At 43.3% G+C, this 24,242-nt stretch overlaps 1 protein-coding gene and 2 long non-coding RNA genes across 4 annotated transcripts in view; 1 reads left to right on the forward strand and 2 right to left on the reverse strand.

The window, feature by feature from the left end:
* Window positions 1-5,490, reverse strand: part of LOC109315592 — a 34,068-nt gene extending 28,578 nt beyond the window's left edge. The window contains exon 1 of the long non-coding RNA XR_002102546.1: window positions 5,420-5,490. This is a non-coding gene — a long non-coding RNA (uncharacterized LOC109315592). The remainder of the gene's footprint in view (window positions 1-5,419) is intronic.
* LOC109315593 overlaps window positions 1-12,316 on the forward strand; it is a 14,374-nt gene extending 2,058 nt beyond the window's left edge. The window contains exon 2 of the long non-coding RNA XR_002102547.1: window positions 9,430-12,316. This is a non-coding gene — a long non-coding RNA (uncharacterized LOC109315593). The remainder of the gene's footprint in view (window positions 1-9,429) is intronic.
* A 41-nt stretch (window positions 12,317-12,357) lies between these two features.
* Window positions 12,358-24,212, reverse strand: THAP5 (THAP domain containing 5). 2 transcript variants are annotated; one of them, XM_019543380.1, is made up of 3 exons: window positions 24,035-24,212; window positions 22,058-22,247; window positions 12,358-13,828 (listed from the first exon to the last, which is right to left on the reverse strand). In XM_019543380.1, the coding sequence occupies exons 1-3, from the start codon at window positions 24,115-24,117 to the stop codon at window positions 12,872-12,874; spliced, it is 1,230 nt and encodes a 409-aa protein (XP_019398925.1). In that variant the 5' UTR covers window positions 24,118-24,212; the 3' UTR covers window positions 12,358-12,871. The 2 variants fall into 2 exon arrangements, with proteins under 2 accessions (XP_019398925.1, XP_019398927.1); XM_019543382.1 differs by lacking the exon at window positions 24,035-24,212 and adding an exon at window positions 23,485-23,671.
* Between the last annotated feature and the right edge of the window lie 30 nt (window positions 24,213-24,242).

Here is a 24,242-nt window from a genome sequence, read left to right on the forward strand (position 1 = left end):
TTGGAGGCACGCATAGCCCTTAAGGCGGGACGCACATAGATACCCCGTCTGGAATAGGGACAGGAACACCAAGACCGTCCAATAGGGAAACTGGCAGCCTCCACATCATATATGTCATCAAAGTCGTGGCAGGCGAGAATTCTGAGGGTGTCAGACCACCCTAATTGGCACGGCAAGGGGGCGCCCGCGAGCTCATGGCCGCTTGCGGGGCCATCCGTGACACTGTCCCTTCCCTGAGCACCCGTATCACAGCCCCACATCCCGATAAGCAGACAGGGGCATAAGGCTAGGACACAACTGTGCTTGGGGAAGGGACAGTTTCCCAGCCCTGTGCCCCAATCTACTGATCAAGGTGTAGGGCTAAGAAACACCTGGTGGGGCCAGGGACAGTTTCCCAACCCCATGCTCTGATCTGCAAATTGGGGTGTGGGGCTGGGAGGCAGCTGCCTTGGAGGTAGAACGGCTCCCTCTAACCCCTGGAGCCCATATCTGAACCCAGGGCTACCTGCCAGTCTGGGGTTGGCATCCGGGGAAGCCTGGAGCTCCCCTGGTTGCTGTAGAGGGGCAAAGCAGGGCAGGAGTAGCCCTACACTGAATTGCTTTTTTGATGGGTACACTTGTAGATGTGCTTCTGGGGAAAGCTTACTGCACATTATTTTACTGAGCAGAAAGCTTACAGCACATTAACAGCACACGTAGATGTGCCCATTTCAATTAGGCTAAAGCATTTGGGAACTAAATAAAACTTTTTTTTATGTCTTCGGAGCTATTAGAGGAAACCCGTTTTCTCAAATGCTTAGCTAGACCTATGAATAGCTTTAGAATAAGACGCAGCTGAAGAACTAGTCCCACTGGGAATAAAAGCTATTCTGAACCATTCTGGTAGCATCAGCACCAGTAGTTCTAAAGCCCAGATGAATCAGGAGGGTTGGCATCAGGCATACAGCTGAAAAAATTTGTAAAAATCATCTGAATTTAGAACATAAAGAGTCAGAGCCCTCTGTGGGCACCTCCAGACGAGCACGGTTGTGCAGTATGTGATGCTGCAGACCCATCTGCAGTGCCACATGCCACACATATTGTATATGCAGGTGTTCCCTGCGCTTCTACTTTGTAGTGCAGGAGGGCTCCTGGTTTTGACCCCAGGAGATCCCAAGGTCAAAAAACTCTAAGCCTAAAAAAAGCTGGATGTAGCAGCAGCGTGCACCACCTAAAACTGGAGCGTGGCCGGCCAGAGTCACACTTCAGTTGCTGGCGTACCATGGCTGCAGCTTCCAGAAGCCCCCAGGATCCCCGGTAAGGCAGCTGGGGCCAGCACAGTTGCTAACCCCTGCCTTCTCTACCCACCTGGGGCAATGTGCTACATGCCAGAGCATGCGTGGAACGGGCTTTCCCTGGGGACAAGCAGCAGTGGCACAAGGTGTGTTGCTGCTGCTTGTTCCCAAGGAAACACACGTTCCTGTTTGTGGGGACATGCTCTGTGTGTCTAAATGACAATTACCCAGCTAATGACTATTAAATGCAAGGTGCAGTAGGCCAGCTTCAGCAGAAGTAATTGGCAATGCCTAACCCACTGCCTGGTGGTTAACTTTACAGATAAGAGAGACAGGCGCAAACACTCTCTAGGTTTCGGGGGCCTAAATCACAGATCCCCACATCCTAGTGCCTTAACTCTTAGGCTATTGAGATAAAAGATAAAAGTGCTGCCACTGTCCTCCACCATGTAATAGGGTGTCCCTTTAAGAGGGAGCAGACAGCCTGTGGTATAGGCCCAGATACAGGCATTTAGCTATTCATGGAATACCTGCAAATAGTTAAAAACCCCAGAGAGCACTCAGGGAGGTAAAGGGATGGAGCAGTCCATGAGCAGAGAGAGACTGAAAACCACAAAAGCCTAATGCCAGGAAGGAGCCAGAGAACCCAAAACAGAATCTGACACTGTGCTTAAATGCTAAAAACTGCAGTTATGTGAGTGAAATTATGGCATTTAAGGGCATAAACTGAAATGTAATTTAGCTCTCTATTTTTGTTTTCATAAAGATGCCATTTTGCAAACTACGTTATTAATTAATGCATTCACCTAATTAATCTTTCAAAAAAATCATCAGCAATTCTAATTTTTATCTCTAATGTTTCACCATGTGTAATATATGTAATGTAATGCCTGCTATAATAAGCCAAGAAGGAATTACATAGGTCTGGTAATTACATAGGTTTGGCCCTAGGGCCAAACTTTGTCAGATTCAAATCTTGCTCATGTCATTTGTAGCTGTGATTACACAAAATTTTGAGACAGAGTTACATGAAAGATCTCTAGCACTTGAATCTTCCCAGTCTCAAAACCTTCATGCAATATTTGGGTATAGAGATATTGATAAACAGTGCTAAAACTGTTTATGGGGTTCAAACCTTAGACCTACTTCAACAAACAAAATGCCCAGTCCTGCTATGAGTAAAGACAATGAATGTGTCTCATCACTTTCTTCAGCAGGTAAACAAAAGTGAATCCAGACATACAGAATTTCATTTTATAGCACTTCTGTGTTCAGAATATAAATGGATTCTCTTTAGGCTCCAGCTCTGTAAGTTTGAGGGGGAAAATCACAGTCATGTTACTTCAGCTGGATACATTAGAAGTATCAGAAAAAAAATACAGAAATGTAGTTTATATATACGTTTTAAAAGATAACAACCTAAAAGTATAATCTAGTGTCTTTTTGTTCCTTCTACAGTATGATTCAGTAGCACCACCTACTGTTAATATAAGGTATTGGTTCAATTTAACAAAGGGTGTATCTTAGAAAATGACTGCGGCTAAAAAATCTTGCTCAGAAAAGAAAGAGACTTGAACTCCTAAGTTACTCCTAAGTGATTTGGAAGATTTTACTCTAAATACACCATGTTGGAAAAACATACGAGTATACTATTATCTATTCAGCACCTAATGCTATATCATATATTATGCTAGAGGCACAGATTTTAAGGGGAGATATATTTTATTGGACTGACTGTATAGCCAGGAAAGATCTCACAAAAAAAATTTCCCTGGTCTTCAGAGTAGGAAGAAATGTATTCCCAATGAATCTAAGTTCAAGTGTGTAAGATCCCTCTTGGAGCTCAGGGCTGTTTAACCATCTTGTGCATCTTTACATGTGCTCTGGGGATAGGGGCTGGGTAGGGAGCTTTAATTAGAGCGGCTCTCAGGACCTGCTCTAATTAAAGCAACCACAGCATCTCATGTATTCAGTGTCCTGTGCTTCAAAATGGTGGTGAGGGCACTTTAACTAAAGCTTGTAGGGATGCTGAATACATGAAATGCCAAGGCTGCTGCAGTGTGATAATTAGCTGCTAATAAGCACACACACTGTAATCACAGCAAGTTGGAGCAGGCATCCTGTACATCTACAAGCACCCCTTGAGACCAGGTTTGGTGAAATGGGGGAAAAGAAAAAGATTTACAAATATCACTTTTGTAGCTATGTTTAGTTAACCTGCCTCTAAGCTGATGACCCCCCGTTTTCCTATCAAAAGAACCACTTTCATGTTGGAACAATATTTAAAGAGAATGAAGATGATCACCTCAAAGTCTGACTTATCTTCAGAGTGAGTTGGAGGGGGCTCATAATTTTTAATCTCATCTCTAGAATAACTCCCCCAATGACTTAGTTTGGATACAGAAAGACTAGGGAGAAGATTTGACCAAATCAAATATATATCCAGTTGCGTAGATGAAAATCATGGAAGGGTGTCAGACCTCATGAAAAATCTATTCAGAATTCTAAAACTGCAAGGAAGAGTACAAGGATGGGAAGAAAGTTTAAGGTCACAGCCTCAGCTGCAGTTTTCCCAATTTCTGAACTCGGAAGCAGTTACAGTGGAGAATTTCAGGGTCAAAGTGGATGGCTGAGAAGAGGGTTATGAGGCTAAAACTAGTTGGATACCGTGGCATATTTGTATGGAAGCGAGAGTGTTTACTGAGTGTGTACGCTACCTTAGTTCAGTGGAGCAAGGCTTCTAAGACATAAAACTACTGAGAATGAGTAGTACTAAATGAGGAGGTAGGCAGACTGGGAAGTTCCAAGGAGCACTCGCATTAGAGGAAGGCACCTGTGGGGGACATTAGAGATATGATATCTCTGCCTTCAGTAAAGAATAGGGCAGAATATAGGTGATTTGGAGCATAGAAAAGTTAACCAGTGATTTTGATGGCATTGTAGATGACACTTCGAAGCGGGTTAAATGCCTTTTACACTGCTTTAATGGCACTGCTGTTTGCACATTTGGTGGCATTATGGCATGTTAATTCCAGCTGCTGTAGCACATTTGGTGGCATAACGCACCTTAAATGACTTTGGGATGCATCAAATGTTTTTGGGGTGCTGCAAAGTAAAACACCTCCGAGGAGCTTTAGTTTCATACCCTAAAGCCACAGAGGGAAGCACTGGGCTGCACGTGGCTCAGGGGCTGTGTAGGCAGCCCAGGAAGGCAGGCTCCACAGAAGGGAAAAAAAAAAGGCGGCAAGCCTGATCTCCTCCCCACAAGCCTGGAGCCTGCCTACCTGCGCTGCGCAGGGCCCAGTGCCTCCTAGGACTCCCCAAGCCAGGTGCCTGTGGGAGGGATTGCTGCTGCTATGAAGAGAAGCATCCCCCCCTGCAGCTGAGGGACCTCTCTGCCCACTAGCAGCTCACTCTCCACTTCCTGCTGCTGGAAAGGCAGGTAAGGATCAGGCGGACACAGGTGTACATGACATGGGGGTTTACTTCACCCTAAACTGAAGTGCTTCTATTTTAGGGAGAATTAAACACCCATGTCATGTACAAATGCCCTTAGTCAAATGTTCTATGCTAGGGGGTTACATGAAAATAGGCACACATAATAAAGGAAGCTTTATAGACACGCACATAAAGGAAGCTTAAAAGCCAAAAAGATTATGGCTATGTAATGGTAGGCGTGGAGTGTTGTTGTAGCTGTGATGGTCCAGGAAATACACAAGAAGCAAGGGGTAAGATTGAGATAAGCAATCACTATACTCTATCTAGGTGGTCCTAAGGCTGCGCAGGATTTTGATGCCTCAGTTCACCCTAAACTGTTTTAGGTGCCTAACTCCTTGGATCTAGGTCCTAAATATGCATGATTCATCCCCAAGGGTTCAAACAATTTTAGAATCAATTGACTGAGCTTCTTGTAACAATAGGTAATCTCTCACTGAAATCAGCTACTCTACCAGAGAATAGAGGATACTCAAATGTTTTAAGGGTAGTAACTGTAATAATAAAGATTCAAAACAAATAAACAAAAAAGGTTTAGGAAAGCTATAAACCTTGTTTTCTGGGCACAGACAATCTCTTGCTTATGGTGATGAAGGAACTAGACCCTGGATGCAGGGCATTCCATAATTGCCTTCAACAGAGTTACTTACCCTTTTTTCTGAAGTAGCTGATACTGACTGCTGTAGAAGGCAGGATCATGCATTATTGGTCTGCTGCTCTTAAGATCATTGCTCCGAGGTAGCTCTTGGTCCCTGTATATAAATTTAGAATTAAGCTAAATTGATAAGTGCCAGCTGCAAAATAATGTCAGCGTCCACCCACAAGTTTAACTAAATCTCTTTGAAAGCTATTAGTACGTGTGTAAGTTGCATGCATAGATTGGTGGAGGATTCAGTATCTCTTCCTACTCTTGTTTTGGCAGGATGGAGATTAGCAGATCTGGTTACAGGCTTCTCAGATTACTACTCAGGGATTTCCAGTAGAAATAAAAGTGAACACATTATTTCTAGTTTTTCTAAAAACCAGATAGTTCTTTTAGAGTTAATGTACTGTACATGGACAATAAAGATGTTTTGCAAAGCAAGCTCTTTAACGCTGTTTGAGAGAGAACTGGTTATTCTCCTAAGGGACAATGATAATGAATTTTGAAAGCAACAACAGCCAATGATCCTGCAGGGAATATTATTCAGATGAATTAAATTTGGTATCAAGGAGTTGCTTGTGAATGTTTTACTGATCACTGTTAATTTGAAGACCCACTTCATAATTTGAACTCATAGTTCAGTACTCCAAACAATATTAGGGAAATTATAAAGAGTGATAGGATCCCTCTGCCACTTAAACATTATGTTTAATGCATTGCATTAATTGTGGCATTAAAAAAAAGGGTGTTACATGTGCACCCAATCTAAGGTGACATAAAATGGGAGACAAGCCATAAACATAATCCACTTCTTAAGTAGAACACATTTATGACACATTTGTATAGGCACTTTGCACTTAACATGTGGCTGATAGTTGACAATCAGCTGTCAGTCAGGCTTCCGCCACTGGGGACTTTAAACCTCATGCGGATCATCTCTAGCATGGCAGCCCAGCACAGGGGAGCAGACACTTCCATCCACCAGGGAATTTAATCCCTGTGCTAAACATCTCTGGCCAGGTGGATCAAGGAATCACAGTGGGATACAGAATTTGCTCTGGTGTGGTGCCTGCAGGACTGATGATCAGCTGATTGTTGGGCATCTGGCTTTCACCTCGCTTTTGCAAGAGTCCAGGATCTGATAACGTATGGCACTGTTGCTGGTAAGTGTTGTAAGGCTTTGGGGACCTCTTTGTCGGTGCCTTGTCCCCCAGCAACGCCAGGGTGAAACCCTATTCCAGTGCCACCTAGATGGTCTGGGCACTGTCACTTTCTCGCCTGCCACATCTTCGATGTTATTGTTGGAGAGGCAGTTCCCTGCCGGGGGCCCGGAGGGATCTTGACCCTGGGTTGTCTTCCTGGGGCTCCAAACCTCCCCTTTACCCGACCCTTACCACATCCTCGGCCTGGGTAGATGCGGCTCCCTGCAGGTCTTCCCCACACTGCCCACCTTGAAAGGGCTGGATCTTCCTGGCCATTAACCTTCAGGGGTCCACCCCTTGTCTTCAGGCTGGTTTCCCCCCTTCTAAGAAATAAACTTGCACTGGCTGGGGTAAACTGTAAGTCAACTGCAAATGCCAGCTCCTGCTTGTGGAGCTTCCGAGATCATCTCCCCCTTTCTCTCTCTCAGGGCCCCTTTTATCCCCTCAGGGAACATATGCATCCCGTCTCCTCTAGTAGGCATGGGTACTGGGGGTGACCCTGTAACCTGCTCCTACCAGTTCTTCTGGTATCCCTGCCCTGGAGCCTGGCTGAGCTGAGGTCCCATTGTCCTGGTCCTTCTCAACGGCATCACGTCCCTCCCCCTTCTGGGAGCTCGTGTTCCTCCGTGTTCTGCCCCCTCTGGGGCTGTCTGAGGATGGCTGTGGGCTTGAGGGTCTGCCCTCAGCCACATGCCTGGGCTCCTGGTTGAAGCCCTGCCACTCCCCAGTGGCATCCCTCCTGGTTGCTGCCCTTCCACAGGGCTCCCTGCCTTCTGTCTCAGCAGTCGGGGTCCCCCAGTGGACAGCTGCCTCCTTCCAGCTCCAGAGCCAGCATCTCCCAGCTGCTGTTCTCCTGCTCTCTCCGGCTCACCGCCAGTTGGCTCTCCTGCTGCCTTCTGAGCAGCCTGCGCTGCTCGGGAGCCATGCCCCCAGCCCTCGCCAATACACAGGCTCAGGCAGCTGCGAAACTGCCGAGCCTGCATCTGTGTCTGTGCCTGCTTCTCCTCCCAGCTGCCGCTCATCTCAGCTCCTACAGTAAGTGCCGGGGCACACTGATCAGGGGTCCAGGCCACGCTGGGGGGGCTCCTGCCTCCCCTCTCACAGGCACAATTTGGCTCTGAACCCTCATCCCAACAATTATATGTCCATGCTACGCAGGTATGGCATTGCAGGAGGCGTGATTTTTGGCATCAGGAATCAGATCAGATCCAATCACACCTTTAAATGAACAGCTGGTAGGGGCCATAGTTACAACATTTTCACTAAGAATGCCTGTGGGTAAATTTCATTTTTATAAACCTAATGGCCTATAGCATTCTGTTAGAGGTTTCCAGGGAAAATCAATTACCTACGTTGTATAACTGCAGCCTTCTGAAATGTGCTGTTTATGCACAGTTCATTTTTGGTGACCTACATTTGGGCAAAATCAGATTATCTGGCCCGCAGTTATACCCTAGATCTCCTTGCACTTTGTGCCAGAAGGCATGGTATGTAGAATGGGATCAAAAGTCCTTCAAGTCCTTTTCTAGTACAGAACTACAGAAAAATAGGACAATGTAGATGAAGGGAAGGAGGGTGAATTATAGAATCAATACAGGCAATGCATCTTGAAGAACAATAGTTATTGTAAGGTAAGTAACCATTCCTTCTTGTAGTGATTGTCCACATGGATTCTATTCCTGGTGATTTAATACAAAGTTATCTGCTGGCTTTCAGATAATAATAGTAATCCTACTTAAAAAACCAAAGGCAGGACTAGTCTACCAAAGTGGGCATCCATTTGGAGATTAAGCTCAGGACTAATGTCCCCATAGCTGCTTACAAGTCTCAGAAATAGGGATATTTGTCAACCTGGAAGCAGTTTCCTTAAACTCTAATACTATGAGTTAATTTGGGCAGTTCAGAAGTTATACTGTTGGAGGCCAGAAATCCAATCCAATGAAAGCAATAGAAAAGAGCATAAAGTATAGTAGCAATATAAAAAAAGTCAGTAATAGTCCGATCCAATGAAGGACTGAGAGACCTAGAAGATTGGTGTAAAAGGTAATATTTAAAGTCCTGATCTTTGGAATCCAGAATTTTGAATTAGGCCCCTAGGTTCCCTATACAGTATATGGGGAGTTATGCACCTCAATGGGAGGCAAAACAAAACAGCACAGTGAGTCAGGAGTAAATAAGAGCTAACCAACAGCGAACACCAAGGACCTGGGTGCAACTGAAATCCTACACTTCCTAGGACTTGCATGCCTCTGTCTATCTGAGATCCACAGCTAGGAAGAAAACCATTCTTTCAAAGAACAGAATAGAGTTCAATCTTTTCTTTTAAAAAACAGATAGTGCCACCCTTTTACATAATAGCCTAATGGTTGGGGCACTCGCACCAAAAGATGGAATATCAGTTTTAAATTCTCCTCCCCAGCCAGGAAGAATTCAGACCTACAGATCCCACATCCCAGATGAGCATCCTAACCACCAGGCTGTAGGTTCTCACTTCATGATTTTATCATTGTGCAACACGCAGTCAGTAGGGTTAGGAGAACATGACTGGAGCCCTGTGGGTAGAACACTGTCAAGGGAACAAGGAACCCTAGTCTGTGGTCGCTTCCTTAAAGAAGGAATAACACAGGTAAAATTGCCAAGGAGTATGTCTCTCTCTCAAACCAGAAGGGCATCTGGGGTTCTCTTGTTAAGTGACATTGTGGCTTCCCATGGGCAAGTTTTGGACCCTGGGGATTTCACTGCTAAATATGACAATTATTTCCGTCAAAGAAGCAGAAGACTAACTATAACACGACTACTTCTACCACTATTACAGAACACAGAGCAGCAAACGTAAGGAACTGGAGGATGATTTGACCTGCCTCACCCTACAGTCTCTAGGAGAAGGAACAGGAAAGCATACCAGGGACTCTGGCCCAGTAGATGTTGCTAATCTAAATACCTGATCTCATCTGCATGGAATGTGGACAGGGCTCAAGCTGAATTGTGAATGTGTAATCTTGTGAAAAAGCATAATTTCCAAAAACTAAGACAAATGTCATTAGAGTACATGCTTCAAAGTATAAAATGTTTAGTAAACTATTTTTTAGCTGATTTGTCCCAAGAACAAACACTCCCTAAACAAACACATGTAAGAACTCACAATTAAGCCTGATATACCAGGTTAAAATGGTAAACATATCAATCCAATAGTGATATACTTCCTAGCAATTACAATGCACACTATTTTAAAACAAAAGTTAAACTAATACCAAGTTCTAGGATGCAATTAGTGTTTGTCATGCCTCTTTAGTACAACAACTTGGCCTGTTGGTTAATCTATTCTACCTGAGGTAATCTTAGCAGAGCTGTGCATTGTTTTCTTGCTACTTAACAAATCTGGCATAAATCATCCAATCATAGCAGTTTCCTTCTGGTATGCCCATTACAGGTCTATGATTATCTCCAAATATTCTCTTTCTACTTTGTCTCCTTTTCTTCCCAAATACAGAATAACCAGTTTGGCCAGCTCTGGAAAATGTTAATCATACATGCAACATATGACTAACCCAGGCTTCACAACCCCAAGGTTTTGTGTTTACTGGCATTTGAAATAACCGCTACTCAACTAGCAAAAGCTGATTCTATTAGCACAGGGATATGTGTATATCACTGGTATACGGGATTAGTTCTGGTCCTTCTGAAAAACTGTTCCTTCCTAGTTAGAAAACTGCTTCAGTGCTCTCAGGGCCCTGGCATTGCTGCAACCTGCCTCCCATTCATCTATACAAACTCTCACAATTGTTTCTTTCCACATTTACAAACCATTGATGATCCATGCTGCTACACATGGTCTGACTCATGAAGGTTTGTTTCAGGTGTTCAGAGTAATCTCTCTTCATACTGGATTATAGTATTACCATGTTACTAAGACTCTAGTAATTAAAACTCAAGTTAGAAAAACTGCTTTCTTATGATCTGAGGAGTCAGTTTACAAATCTCTCCTTAATTCTGTTTGATAGAGGTACATTTTATGCACCTGTATTTCAGTCTGCAAATTCCATTTTCAGTTATAGGGTTTGTTTGCCTGCTCAGCTGTCCTTTAATGTTCATGCTGAACTAGTGAGTGTTAACACAAAGCTAACAACAGACAGTGGCAAAACCTTGATAGAACTCTGTTCACATAAGAGCTCCCATAGACAGAACTACCCAAGCCAAACCAGTATTTCAGATCTGTTGCTCAATTACTATTCTCAGTGATCACAGCACCAATTGGGAAATTTTAATGAATAAATAGGGCTCGTCAAAGTATCCCCCCAAAAGACAGTTTCTCACCTGCAATTGCAAAGTGAGAGGAAGGAAGTGCAATGAAATATTAGAACTACTACTTAAGCTTACAGTTCACTCAAATGCAGTGAGGAAATGAAGGAAGAAAACACAAGAAGGCATTATTATTTTGCTTGGTTTTGTATTTTGGGGGGGCCAGCTAAAAGAAAGAGTAAATGAGATTGCAAATTGAGTGTCAGTTTGCTTCAACTTTCACATGCCCTTGAAAAGGTTAATGACAAACCAAAAGGTATTCAAAGCTAAAGCTCTGGGAACAGGTTTTCTTAGGCTTCTAGGAAGTCAGCAGTACTCCTGGGAGCTCAAGCCAACTGCACTGTAAGATCCATTTCTGGGACTTCACGGACAGCTTGTTCCCAGGAAATATGCCAGAGGCCTAGGAAAGAGACATCACTGCAACTTACTGAGAGAAAAAGTTAAGAGCACACAGAGATCTGAGGACACAGCCTAGTAAACCTATAGCCAAGGGAAGCTTAAGAGAGCGCTGTGATACTCCTCCATGAAAGCTACATATCTCTGTCAACAGCAGCAGCCTTAATAGCATACATTTCAGCAGAATAGTGAGACATACAATTCCAAACCTAGCTGAGTAGGAAACATACAGAAAGATGGTGTGAAGGGGGAGAACAACAATAATTTACAGGTATTTAAGATGTTTAATTTGACATAACAGTATCACCCAGTCAATCAGGAAGACTGAAAGGAGATAACTGCATACCCTGGGCTAACAAAGTTGCCCAACCCCCTTTCATTTTCACTTCGTAGATTTTGAAACAGGTTCTTTCCCATAAATGTACTCAAGAAAATGTAATGAAGTCACTTTTGAAGATGAAAGTTAAGAACCTTAGTCAGTTAAGCATCACAATGTTCACTGGAACAACCCCTAAATACCTTTAAAAATCTAAGCTTAGATGTGAATTCTGATTTCCCTGGGTGATCAACAGCAACTTAGCATTTTTTCTGTTCTCTCATCATTGTGCTATAATCAGAATCAGAGCCATCAAGCAGTGTTAAATACTCCAATTTCAGAACTCTATTCCTGACAAGTAAGGTAAAAAGAGAACTCTGAACCAGGCTGTACCACCCTCACTCACAAATAGCTTTTTCTACAAATAAGTCTTCTCTTCTTCAATCTACTAATAAGGTGTTACTCAACCTAAGGATGGCAGAATCCTGCTTTATGTTGGAAAACAGAAGGTTGAAAAAGTCTTCTTGCCACTAAATACTTATTTCACACATTTCAAACTTTGTCTTTTACAAGCTAAGACGCCATAATTTGAATTGGGCTACATATATTCCAGCTTTCTGAAAAATAGCTGTACCCCATTGATGATGAAGTTCAATTAAGAACATTCATACTGGAGAAGAGAAGACTATTAGAACCAATATGCTCACTAAATAAGAGGACAAACTGCATTTATTATAGAAACATAAATTTTAATCAGGTCAAGCTGTACAAAAAGCCACTAGAATTAATGATGAAAGAGGAGATAAACGGCAACTATGGCCTCAATGAACAATGCTGAAGAAGCAGTAACTCTAACCGGTTTCTATTGGTGTGAAAGAATGGGGCAAGTTGAGTTACTCCTGTATTATTGTTTGTCCTACACAGCTGTGCTTACAACTTAACTTGCACAGTTGTCTAAACTAAGGCGTACATATTTCAGATAAGCTTGCATCTGGGAAACAAAGTGTTTTTATTCCACTTTGTATTTCAAATAATTTCATTTAAATTTGTTTGGCTATGATTCATGTTTGTGGGCAATAGCTTATCACTAGGCTTTGGCTGAGCGGGTGACAACTCTTAAGAACCTGTTACACAAGCACTTTTGAATTTTATCATTAAAATATCACAGAAACTAGGGTTACTTTATACAGAAGGATAGTCAAAGAGGCTGAAAAATGCCATGATAAAGCCATGCCATTTAAAGCTTTTAATGTATCATAGTCACTTCAAATGTTGTGAAGCAGTTTTCTACAATCTTGAGCTTTTCTTCTGAAAGAAGATTTTCCTGCTTTAGCTGTCCAATAAGAGCTTCCAGGGACCTGAGTCTGCCTAAAGTTTTTATCTCCTGCATTTCAAGGAGTGTTATCTTAGAATGCAGCTTTGCAATTTTTTGCCAGAGATGATCTCTGTCTATGTCTTGTTTGCAATAAGAATGCTCAGTTTGTAATACTTCAGTTCCCCCAAAATTGCTTATATATACAGATTTTTCAGTTTCTATTTCTTCCGTGTCAATGAACTCCTGTTTAATAGGCATGAAGGAAGTATTTACCATCTCAGACTCTTTTGAACTCTCAGCTGGTACAATAATAGCAATAACAGATTCTTCATTTCCATTAAGTTGTTCAATAGTTTGTGTGATTGTACTGAATAAAACTGCATTTTCACTTGATGGCCGTACTTCCACAGAACAGCCTGCCATATGTGAGTTGGGGTGCTCAGTTGGATAATCAGCAACTGTTCCAACTGTGTTTTGAAATTTCAAAGATGAATCCAAGTATTCAGGATCTGCAACTTGCAAAACTGTAGCTGTACAATTTAATGGATTCTCTATAGAGGTATGAGCAATGCTAGCTTCTATGTTCTGGACTGTTGCTGCCATCAAAACAGGTTTGGTTTGGTGAATATGTTCAGGTGAGTTGAGAGAGATGCTGTCTTCTTGCATGTTTTCCCTGTTCTGAAGGTGAGCTTTCTTTTTCTGTAGAGGTTTGCTCAAGGCTGAGCAAATTGCTTCTGCTTTTTCATCTAGACTTTCTGTAATTGCAATATTTTTCTTTGGTGCACAAGGTTCAGGAGATGCAGTCACATTATCCATCTCTTTGCTCATGTTGGTTTTGTTTTTAATCTCTCTTTCTATCTGTGGGCTGTGCTGAGAAGAATCTTTTTCCTGGAGAAGAAATGATACCTTTTAACTAGGAAGTCACTCTAGTATAACAGAATGCATAGATGTTTTCTCCGCCTAAAAATGTGTTCTTGGAGTACTAAGATTTTTTGGTAATTATTACATGTTCATCATCATCATCATTTGAGGCATTCTCTGGTATTAATACAAATAAATGCCTTAAAGTTTACTAAATGTTTGTAATTGTTCATTAAAAAAAAAGATCCAACCAAATCTCCTGCCAGAAAAAAGGCTGGTTTTCTAATTGACAAAAACATGTTAGTGTTGCCTATTACAGTCAGCAAATTCAAATTAAAGTCTGCCAAACAAGTTAGTGAATTTAAATTCATGACAAGGAGGCATACTGCTTTTGCCAATCAAAGCAATGACTTTGGGGTAGAGAAAGCTACTGATACCTTTCAGCTGAATGCAACCAGAGGTCTGATGATCCTTTTTAAATTAAATTTAATATATTGACAGAATAGAGACAAAACTTGCAATGTACAAGCAGACTTGCAATGAACTATGTGGGTGCATGTATGTGTATGTGCATGTGCACATCCACACAGGTAACTTTTGAACAGAAAAGCAAGAAAACGTGTGAAATGTTGAATTTCATAAGCGTGAAAAATATTTAACCAAGGAAATACTTATCCAAGTTTAACAAATGGAAAGGCTTCCTTTCCCCATCTGCACAAATCAAATTTTCCCAAGACAGGATTTAGTACTGGACTCTAAATAAGCTCTTTTATAGGTTGCCAATATAAAATATGTTAATGATGAAGAGTTTATTTTTCCACTGTTTGATTTTTAAGAGGGAAGTTGTAGAAGTTGTAGTTGTGTTAGGTCAGCAGGCTGAGAACAATAACAGAACAAGAAAAGAGAAGCAAGCAAGTTAAATTTTGCTAGCTAAATACAAAAATAAGGCAGGAAAGTGCTAACATAGCATAATGGCAGGATGAAAAAATGACGCACGTGAATAAAGATAATTCCAAATAAGCATTTATAAAGATTTGCATAGTTCAGATATGCATAGTCAGACCCCTGACTAATCAAGCTGCTCAGTGTATTCTCTGTATCTTATAAGAATTAGCAAGGGCTTCAGCAATGCATGAGGTGGGTGAACCAACAGTGCAAGAGTATAACTAGACTAAAAGTATAACAGACTGAAATACGTATGTAAAACAATAAGATGAATCTCCTTACCTGTAGTTTTATCACCTTGACAGTGGCTACCTAATTATCTATCAGTCCTAGGGATTTCAAGAGAATAGGGCATTTCCTTTTCTCTCTTCTACCAGCATGTGAGAGAGACTGCCTGACTGAACTGCTCAGTCCTTCCTTTTCTGTCCACAGAAATGAAGAGTCACTAAATAAAGGAGAAAGCTCCATTTTCCAGAAACCCTGTCCTTGAGTCCTCTCAGAACCCCCACTAGGCTGGAAGGAGAAGGAGGGCAAAGGGCCAGAATTCTTGCCTGGATGGAGGGGCTACAACAGGAACTTCACAAAGCCCCTGAGTTTGTTTCTATGCAGCAGTGATTCCCAAAGTGTGCCACAGCATGCTAGTGCCGAAAGTTCAATTGGGGTGTGCTGTGACACCTCTGCATGGAGGTGAATGTTCACCTCACCCATCCAGCACCCCACACATGCTCCAGCTACTCCAGTGGCACCTGCTCCTCTTCCCCACCCCACTTGCTCCCAGCAGTGCCTTCTGCTGCAAGTGGGCAGACACGCTGCACTTTGCAGCCCTGTTCATCCCCTTCACTCCTCTACACTATGCTGGTAGGAAGAGCCATAGGAATGATCACCAGTGTATGAGACCCTGCAGGAACAACCTCAGCAGTGAGGGCTGCCCTTACCCCCAGAGGTACAGCCCCCCTCCATATCCTTTCAGAAAAACATACACATCTTTTTGGGTGTAAGAGTGAAGCGTGTGGGCAATTTTATAAAAGCGTGTGCTCAGCTATTGAAAGTTTGGGGAACACTTCTGCAGAGACAGATGAGTAGGCCCAATCCATGGCTAGCTGTAGCACCTCAAGAGTGCCAGGAGAGCTGTCACAGTGCTTGAAGGATGTAAAATTCAAACATAAGATCTCTTTAGCATGGGATGAAGACTACTCATTAGTACTAGGCTGATGAAACAGTAGATACCCATGCAGGATGAACTAACATCATTTAAATCTGATATTTGGAGCTATCCTTCAGGCATACAACACATAGGAATCTTCAGTAATGTTATCACACTTCAAAAGATCTGATGTCATGTTCACCTTGAAGTTACAAACGACCTCCCAACAGAATACTTAGTTTGAAGATGCTTGCTCTTCTGCTAGTTCTAGCTACAAAATACTATAAAGAAAAACTTGTACCTCAATTAACAATGTTTTAGCCCTCTTCTTTGCCATAACAAGCTTAAAAACAAGCTAGAAGCTCACCGAGTTTGAAATGAATAGGAAGGTAGGTGGTTTTTCTTTGCAGGTGATCTTAATTATCTTTCTCTATTAAAGTTTTCACATAAAAAGATGGAATTAAGTTTAGGATATGTTCTAAGGAATCATTTCATGTCTTTAGGAGAAACTGAGGATTACCTCTTATGCCCATGACTTACTCAAACAGTCAAAGATGCTGGTACTCCACCAGTGCTTCTTGGTCCACCTCATATTCAAAAAACTGAAAGAAATCCTAATTGCTTACCACCCTCCTGAAGAGCTTCTTTGGGTTATGCTGGGTAGAGGACATATTCATAGGGACCCCTCCACCTCCAGAATTAAAGGTGAATTATTCCCCATTTAATGATCATTCCTGCACTGTATCACAGGAGACTGCTTCCTGGGCAACACATTAGCCTGGAGCTAGCAGCCACAGGTAGACACAGGTGCCTGGATACTCAGTGACTGAATCCCTTCAAGACTAGCAAGTACGAATATGAAAACATCTGGCTTGGCATTACTTGAAGGAACAGACATATGATAGATTCAGTGAAATAAGCCTCCATGAGATGCTGGAGATGGGGAAGTATGAAATATCAATAGGGAGGGGAATGGTGATATCAATATTGCCCTTTATTTCTTTGTTAAGAGGGAGTAATTAAAACTGATACTTTCTCCCCTACTCTCTTTCGTCATCTCAAAGCATAGGAACTGCTACAAGTAATACTTGACAAAAATTAAGGGTGCCTCGCTACATTTCTGGCAGCATCACTATACTGCAGTTACCCATGCAATATCTTTTTTACAAGAAGTCTTGAAACAGGACTATGGACCTCAAAACAAAAAGGGAAGCTTATACTCCTACTGAAGTTACTCTATTCCTCCCCATATATAGAATTAGATCCAACACTCTGCCAAACCATCCCATACAAGTTCTTGTCTAACTTATTCCTAACACAGATCAAGCATATTACACAACTTCAAGGCATATTGACCAGAGACATCAAAAATACCCTAACGCCACAGGTAAAGCAGAGGAATGATGGCTGTCAGTGTCCCTCTGTTGTAAAGGTTGTTAAAATGCATTTGAGATCTCCAAAAGGACTCTGTTCCCTACTACAGAGAAATGACAAAAGCTTCATAGTCCATACCAATTGGCCATGGGGTGACATTCTTTCTTGATCCTTAATGTGAAGACTGGTTTCACCTTGAGTGGGCAGGCAAGACTACCAGGTTTTAGTCCCAGCAGAAGCAGTGGCACAACCCAGTGAAATTCCACAGCTTTGATTGCAATGAACACCCAACGCTCCTATATATATATACACACATATATATGTATATGTATACACACATATATATGTATATGTATACACACATATATACACACACACACACACAGATAGATATGGATACGGATATACATATAGTAGGATATGGATATATGTATCTATATATAGAGATAGCTCTCTCTCTATATATATACATATATATATATTTAAATAGATATATATGAGAGAGATAGGGCTCTCTATTTATAGAGATATATATATAACTATATAAAAATAAAGGCAAAAAATAAAAATATATATGTGTATGTGTATACACTCGCACACGTGTGTGTGTGTTATATTCATATGTGTGTGTGTATGTATGTTATATAGGCAGCCCTTGAGTTACAACAAATGCCACTTAAGATGTTTATAAACTGACACCTTGTTTCGACCTTCCGATGTGGGTTTCGATTTTATGACGCTGGATACAGCACTGTAGTGTGGTGAAAGGAGGGGGAAGAGAAGAGGTGCGGTGGGGGGGGGGGCAGATCAAAGCCCCCTGCGGTGAGGGAGGAGCTGGGGCAAGTTGCTCATCCAGAGGCTCCCACCCCTTGTCCGGGTGTACATGGGTGGGGCATGTGCCCTCAGATCAATGTGTGGTGGAATGGAGTGGGTGGGGCCAGGGCTGCACTGGACTGTGCTGGGAGCAGGGGCTATGCCCCACTGCTGCTTATCCAGCTGGGGCGCGTGTGGGACAGAGCCACTGTGCTGCCTCTGGAGAAGTAACGCGCAGAGACAGGAGCTGCCCCCACCACCCGGCACCCCACAGCTCCGTCCTGTGCCCACCCTGCCCCAGCAGGGGAGCAACAGCAGGGCATGGGGGGAGGGGAAGGCATGTGCTTCCCAGATCAGGTCAGGGCAAGCGGGGCTAGGACTGTACCAGGCTGCGCTCTGGTGGGTGGCAAGGCCTATGGAGAGGCTATGCCCCTGCCAGCCTCCGCTTGGCTCCCCACCCCGCCACCCACCCTGATCCGGGGGCACCTGCCCCTCCCCCTCCACAATGCCCTGCCACTGCTCACATAGCCAGGGCAGGGTAGAGGCAGGATGGAACTGTGGCTCATCCAGGAGGGGGGTGGCTCCCACCACTATACACTGCTTGTCTGGAGGCAGCACAGAGGCCCCATTCCATGCTTGCTCCACCCTGGCTGGGTGAGCAGCAGCAGGGCATAGCACCCACTCCCAGCACAGCCCAATGCAGGGCCAATCCTGCCCGTGCAGATCTGGGGGCACATGACCCCCCCCCCGGTGCCCTCACAGATGAGGTGTGGGAGCTGCCAGACAAGCAACCTGCCGTAGCCCCAGACCCTCCCTCACCACAGGGGACCTTGATCTGCCCTCCCCCACACCTTCCTTTCTCCAACACCAGACTTAGCAGCTGGACGCAACTATAACCAGTGTTGTAGAGGAACCAATTCCCCATTTATAACATTGTTCCTATGGGAAAACCGGTTCCAAGTTACGACGTTTCGACTTACAATGTGGTTTTCAGGAACCAATTGCATCATAAGTCTGAGGACTGCCTGTATATATGTGTACATATATGTAGGGAGAGAGATAGATAGATAGATATAATATCACCCCCCAGAACACCTGTAGCAAATGTGGGGGGAAAAATTCTTCTTGGCCCCATGTGGCAATCACTAGGGCTGTGTGAAGCTTTGGTCCCTGATTTGATTCAGCGGAGATTCAGCCTGATTTGGCGGCTGAATCTCCGAATTGAGTCAGAGAACACTTTAATCTTTCTGAACTGATTAAGAACTCTCCAAATCGATTAAGTGATTCAGACACAGATACAGCTTTGTTTTTTTTTACATACCTCTAAGTAGCAGGGGCTCTGAACGCTGCGGTGTTGGGGCAAATGCAGCATTCCACAGATGCACGGGGGGGATCCCAGGTGCGCTCGGCAGACCTGGAAGTAGACCAGAAGCATTTCCGGGTCCAGTGGGGAGCATGCTGTGGGGTCCCCCCAGCTTGGTGATTGGTGCATCTTGGGTCTGGGGGGGCACCTGGGGTCCCCTGTAGCTGACTGCTAAGCCGGGTGGGTACGGGGAGGTCCCTCAGTGCACTCCCTGGCTGACCCAGAAGTGGACCAGAAGTACTTCTGGCCCACTTCTGGGTTTGCTGCCAAACACACTGGAGAGCCCCCCATGTTGTTGTAGGATGCTCCACGTGCCCCAGCACCGCAGCGATCATGAGCCATGCTGCTACCTCAAGATATGTAGGAAAAACTTTTAAAGCTGTGCTTGTGTCTGAATCGCTGATTAGCTGAATCAGCACTGAATCGTCAGATTCAGATTCAGCTGAATCGAATCAGGGAATTATCCGAATCAACGGATCGAATCACTGTCCCTGATTTGGGCTGAATCCAAATCGAATAGGGCTCATTTTGCACTCCCCTAGCAATCACCAGGCCCAGAAGTGTGGGAAAAACCAAATATCCTCCACTCTGCTCTTCAATAGAAGAAGGAAAGCAAGTGTAACATCACAGCCTCTATCTAACTGGAGTCAGAATTCCTTCTGGAGAGTCTGCATTCCCCTCCATAAATGTGAAAGAAGAATACAGCAGCTAGGATAACTAAGCTGGTTAAACAAACATTTAAGAAATAAGCAAATTATTGCTACTATTTTTATTTGCATTTTTAGAGTGCTTAGCACAACGGTGAGCAGGGCTCCCAGCAATTATGTTAATAAAATAATAAAAATAATCATTACATAAAGACTTTTTCATCACACCCAATTTGTTGTTGTTAGGTTTTCATCAGTTGCTAGATTTTCTTCCCATATTTTTTAGAGACTCACTGTAATTACTTTTAGTCTGGAAAAGGCAAAATCTTCTTACATCAAGTTCACCTGAAATTCAGGAATGTCTTTCTCTAACTCTGTTTTGGGGCTGTTGGTTGTAGCCATGTTGGTCTAAGGACACAGGCAGACAAGGTTTTTTAGGTAAATGTGATATATTTTATTAAACCAACTAAATAGTTGGAAAAATTGTTCTTTCCAAGCTCTTGGGCACAAACACCCTTCTTTGAGTGTAGGGAGAGTCTGTTGTTGTTTTGTGTTCTCCTGGATGGAATAGAAGCCAATATGCAAAATGCAGGGCTGTGAAAATGCAAATAAGTAGCAATGAAGATTGTATAAATAAGCTAATTTGCCAGATTTCAGTTAACAGAACTAAACATCAACTGAGTTTAAAAGCCTATCCAGTTCTTTTCTCTGCCTCCAATATTGTTCTTTACTGGATGATTTGGAAAAGGTAATAAACTTTTACAGTCTCCATCTAAACTTATATACTAAAAATCATTATCACATATTTGTGCAACATGGTATCTTTATTTGGCCAGTTGTAACACAGTGCACACGATTAGGGTAGAAAGTGTCTTTTTTGACAAATTGGGGATCAAAAGATAGAGAATATATGAATTTAAACTAGCTGGGATTAAAAAAGAAAGGTAAAAGCAGATATCAATTCATGTGAAATGTCAAGTCAGTTTTTACTCCTTGACTATTACTGAACATACTGCACATCAGTCATTAAACAGCACCTAGCACTGTACAACATATGATACTTTGAGCATATAAGAAATGTATTAGAAGACAATTTGTATTACAAATTTTTAATGGGAGGATTGGCTATTACTTTATTCCTCTGAGTATGACACTTAAAAGAAAAAAAAAATCAATATTTCTTCTAAAAATGGCTTACATCTTAAATTTGAGTTGGTCGTAAATTTCCTAACACAAAATTTCTTATCTATGCTGCCAAATTTGTATTTTTGTAAATGAGTCTTTATTTGATGTTTTATTTTGTTCTTAAATTGAATCATAAAATTTGAGCGCATCTTAAATTCAGGTTTATCACATATTTGAAGGAACACGATATATTTGTGTAACAGTATAAATGATGTAGAAGCTGCTGTATGCAGCATATAATATAATATGATCACATCAGAGAGCTGCATCATGAATAAAATACATAATTAAAATAGAAATATTTTTAAAGTTGTGCTTAGGCTCTCGTCCTTTGGGGATTTTTACATTAGAAAGTGTAAGGAAGGGAAGAAAGACTTCAAGGAAGGGAAGAGGTACAGTGTGAAATTAAAAATCTGTACAAGTCAGTAGTTAATACCATAAAATTATATTTGTTGACAACAAGATAACAAAATCAGTTACCTGAAACACAATAGCAGTTGTAAAAAGAAGCATTATTATTTGGACAGAAATGGCCTAACAGAAAAACTTTGAAGATTTCCAGTAAAAATGGACTGTTCTCCTTACTAACTGGTTTTACAAGAGGGAATTTTGCATACATCTTGTCACAATTTTTGTATGCCTCTCCTATCACTGTAAAATACTACTGTAAAGAATCAGAAGTCTATTTTTCAGATATATACATATTCAAAATTTTATTTCTGTGGATATTAAGAATGTATGTGAAAATTATACAAATATTAAGATATACTGAAGTGACACTTTACCTGATTATCTGGTGAAGAGAAAATAGTTGGTACTGCAGTTTGTTTCAAATATCGTATACCCCATCGCACATCGAGGGAGTCAGGGGTAAAGTGGTCACTGCACAGGAGCTGATGCTTACTGGGAGTCCATGCATCACGCTTCATATTCCGCAACCATTTCTCAAGTCTTTCTTTATCATGAAGTGGAAACCTTGTTTAAAAATATCAGCACAAAATCAGTTTAGACTTCTCAGACTTCCCAGCTCCACATGAATTTATTTTCAACTGCAGCATACAACTGCTATCACACTTGAGCCACCACCTTAACTTCAAACTGTCAAAGCTACATGCCTAATAGTAAAAGTGCACAATATTTTTTTTGCATGCAAGAAAGCAGGAGGTTCAATGTTAAGATGCAAGGAACAGGAGTTTGAGGATGTGAAGAAGATAGTAGCAAAACAGCACAGGAAGATGAAGTGTGCATTGGTGAGGTTTAGAGTGCCACTCTAATTAAAGTGCCTGGAGAGCCACTCTAATTGAAGTGCCTGCAGTGTCATGTGTATCAGCGTCCCTGTGCTGAAAAATGGCAGCAGGGGTGCGTTAACCAAAGCTTATCGAACAATCTTTAGTTAAAGCAACCCTGCTGCCATTTTTCAGTGTTGGGACACTGGAGCACAGTAATTACCACGCTCCAGCAGACTCAATTCACTGAGCCTGCTCTGACCCACTGTAATTACAGCACGTTGGAGTAGCCTCGCTGCACGTGTGTAGGTACCCCTGGGTTTGAGATGTGCATTTTGAGTTAAGCAGCTACCTAGCCATATTTAAAGTTAGCATTGTTGTATGGAGTCAGGAAGGAATTTTTTCCCATTGTCAGATTGGTATGTAGGGGGTTTTGACTTCTCCTTGTAGTTGGGGAGTGTGGCCCTCTACCTGGGATCTTTTAAATGTAGGTTGATAATATTTCATAGAAGCAAGACATTGGCTGCTGTGGTTCCCCTGCTTTACCTGTGGCAGGCTAGGGTGTTAGACCTATATTTTGTCAGGGTTGACGGTAGTTTTATGTAGAGTTTAGATTATGGTTTGCATGGGATTGTTTAGATAGGGATGGTCCTCCCTCAGGCAAGGGGTTAAACTCAGTGATCTCCAAAGGTCCTTTCCAGCCTGACTTCTGCACAATTCTTTACATCTCACCCTCCAACCTATGCCCCGACAGTGTGCTCTCTCCAGGTTGTGATAGGGCAGCGCCGCACCTCACTTAAAGACATTCCCACAGGTCTATCTGACAGCAGCTTGGACAGTTTCAAGACAAAGCTTCATGGAAGACCATGGTCAGCATGTTCTCCACCCCTCACTGCAACCCTTGCATGTAACACCAGATTGCCCTGTATGCCTATGACAACCAATGACGCACGGAACAAATGCTGTGTACACCTTGCTGCACATACAAAGAATGGGACAAAACCTCGAGGGCAGGCTGGAGGCCTTCCCAGCCCCTACTTGGGCTGATGTCCCAGCAGCTCTCCCTGGCCTCTAAGGAAAGGAGTTGGGCATGGCCTCCACAGGGCCCCTGTGCTCCAGCAAGGCTTCTCCTGTCCACACCTGGGGCAGCTTTAGGTCAGGAGAAGACCTGAAAGAGACCTGTGTTGCCTCACTGACTTGAAGTGGCTGCCCTCCCTCTCCCTGGTCTACAGGATGTCCCGAGGAGGCTGCAGGGGAGCGAGGAGGCGCAGCCTCTCCTATCTCTGAAGGGAAAGGACCTGACCGCTTCCCCAGGCCCCAACTCGCTCCCTGCTCAGGACGGCTAGGGTGGGACCCCGGGGCCTTCCAGCATCCCCTGACCCAGCCTGGGGAAATGCCCTTCCCCGGTTGAGAACTGCCCCTGCCCTGCTGCCAGTAATCCATGCTTTGGAGCGACGTCAGCCTCCAGGGCTCAGAGCGACGACGGAACCGGAGGCCGCGGGGAAGGGGCAGTTCTCCGCGCCCGGCCGCACTCACGGGTAGAAGCTGAGCTTCCGCTGGTCCCTGGCGCTCTGGCCGCCCCGGTTCTTGCAGCAGGAGGCTGCGCAGTATCGGGGCATGGCGGGAGGGGGAGCACCAGGGACGCGCCTCGCGGGACCGCCCGGCCCGGCCGGCCCGAGCCCCTCCCCCGCCGCGGCCACCCCACTTCCGCTTCCCTCTGCCAACCGGCCGGAAGTGGCGTCAG

Source organism: Crocodylus porosus, unplaced genomic scaffold (genome assembly GCF_001723895.1).
Source record: "Crocodylus porosus isolate Cpor-Errol unplaced genomic scaffold, CroPor_comp1, whole genome shotgun sequence".
NCBI classification, from domain to species: domain Eukaryota; kingdom Metazoa; phylum Chordata; order Crocodylia; family Crocodylidae; genus Crocodylus; species Crocodylus porosus.

Excerpts from the sequence above, each read along its gene's own strand:
- THAP5 (XM_019543380.1), bottom strand. The coding sequence starts at position 24,117 with ATGCCCCGATACTGCGCAGCCTCCTGCTGCAAGAACCGGGGCGGCCAG. Across the intron at positions 22,248-24,034 it reads CGGAAGCTCAGCTTCTACCC|GTTTCCACTTCATGATAAAG; the intron begins GTGAGTGCGGCC and ends TTTTTAAACAAG. Across the intron at positions 13,829-22,057 it reads TCTCTTCACCAGATAATCAG|GAAAAAGATTCTTCTCAGCA; the intron begins GTAAAGTGTCAC and ends TTTCTTCTCCAG.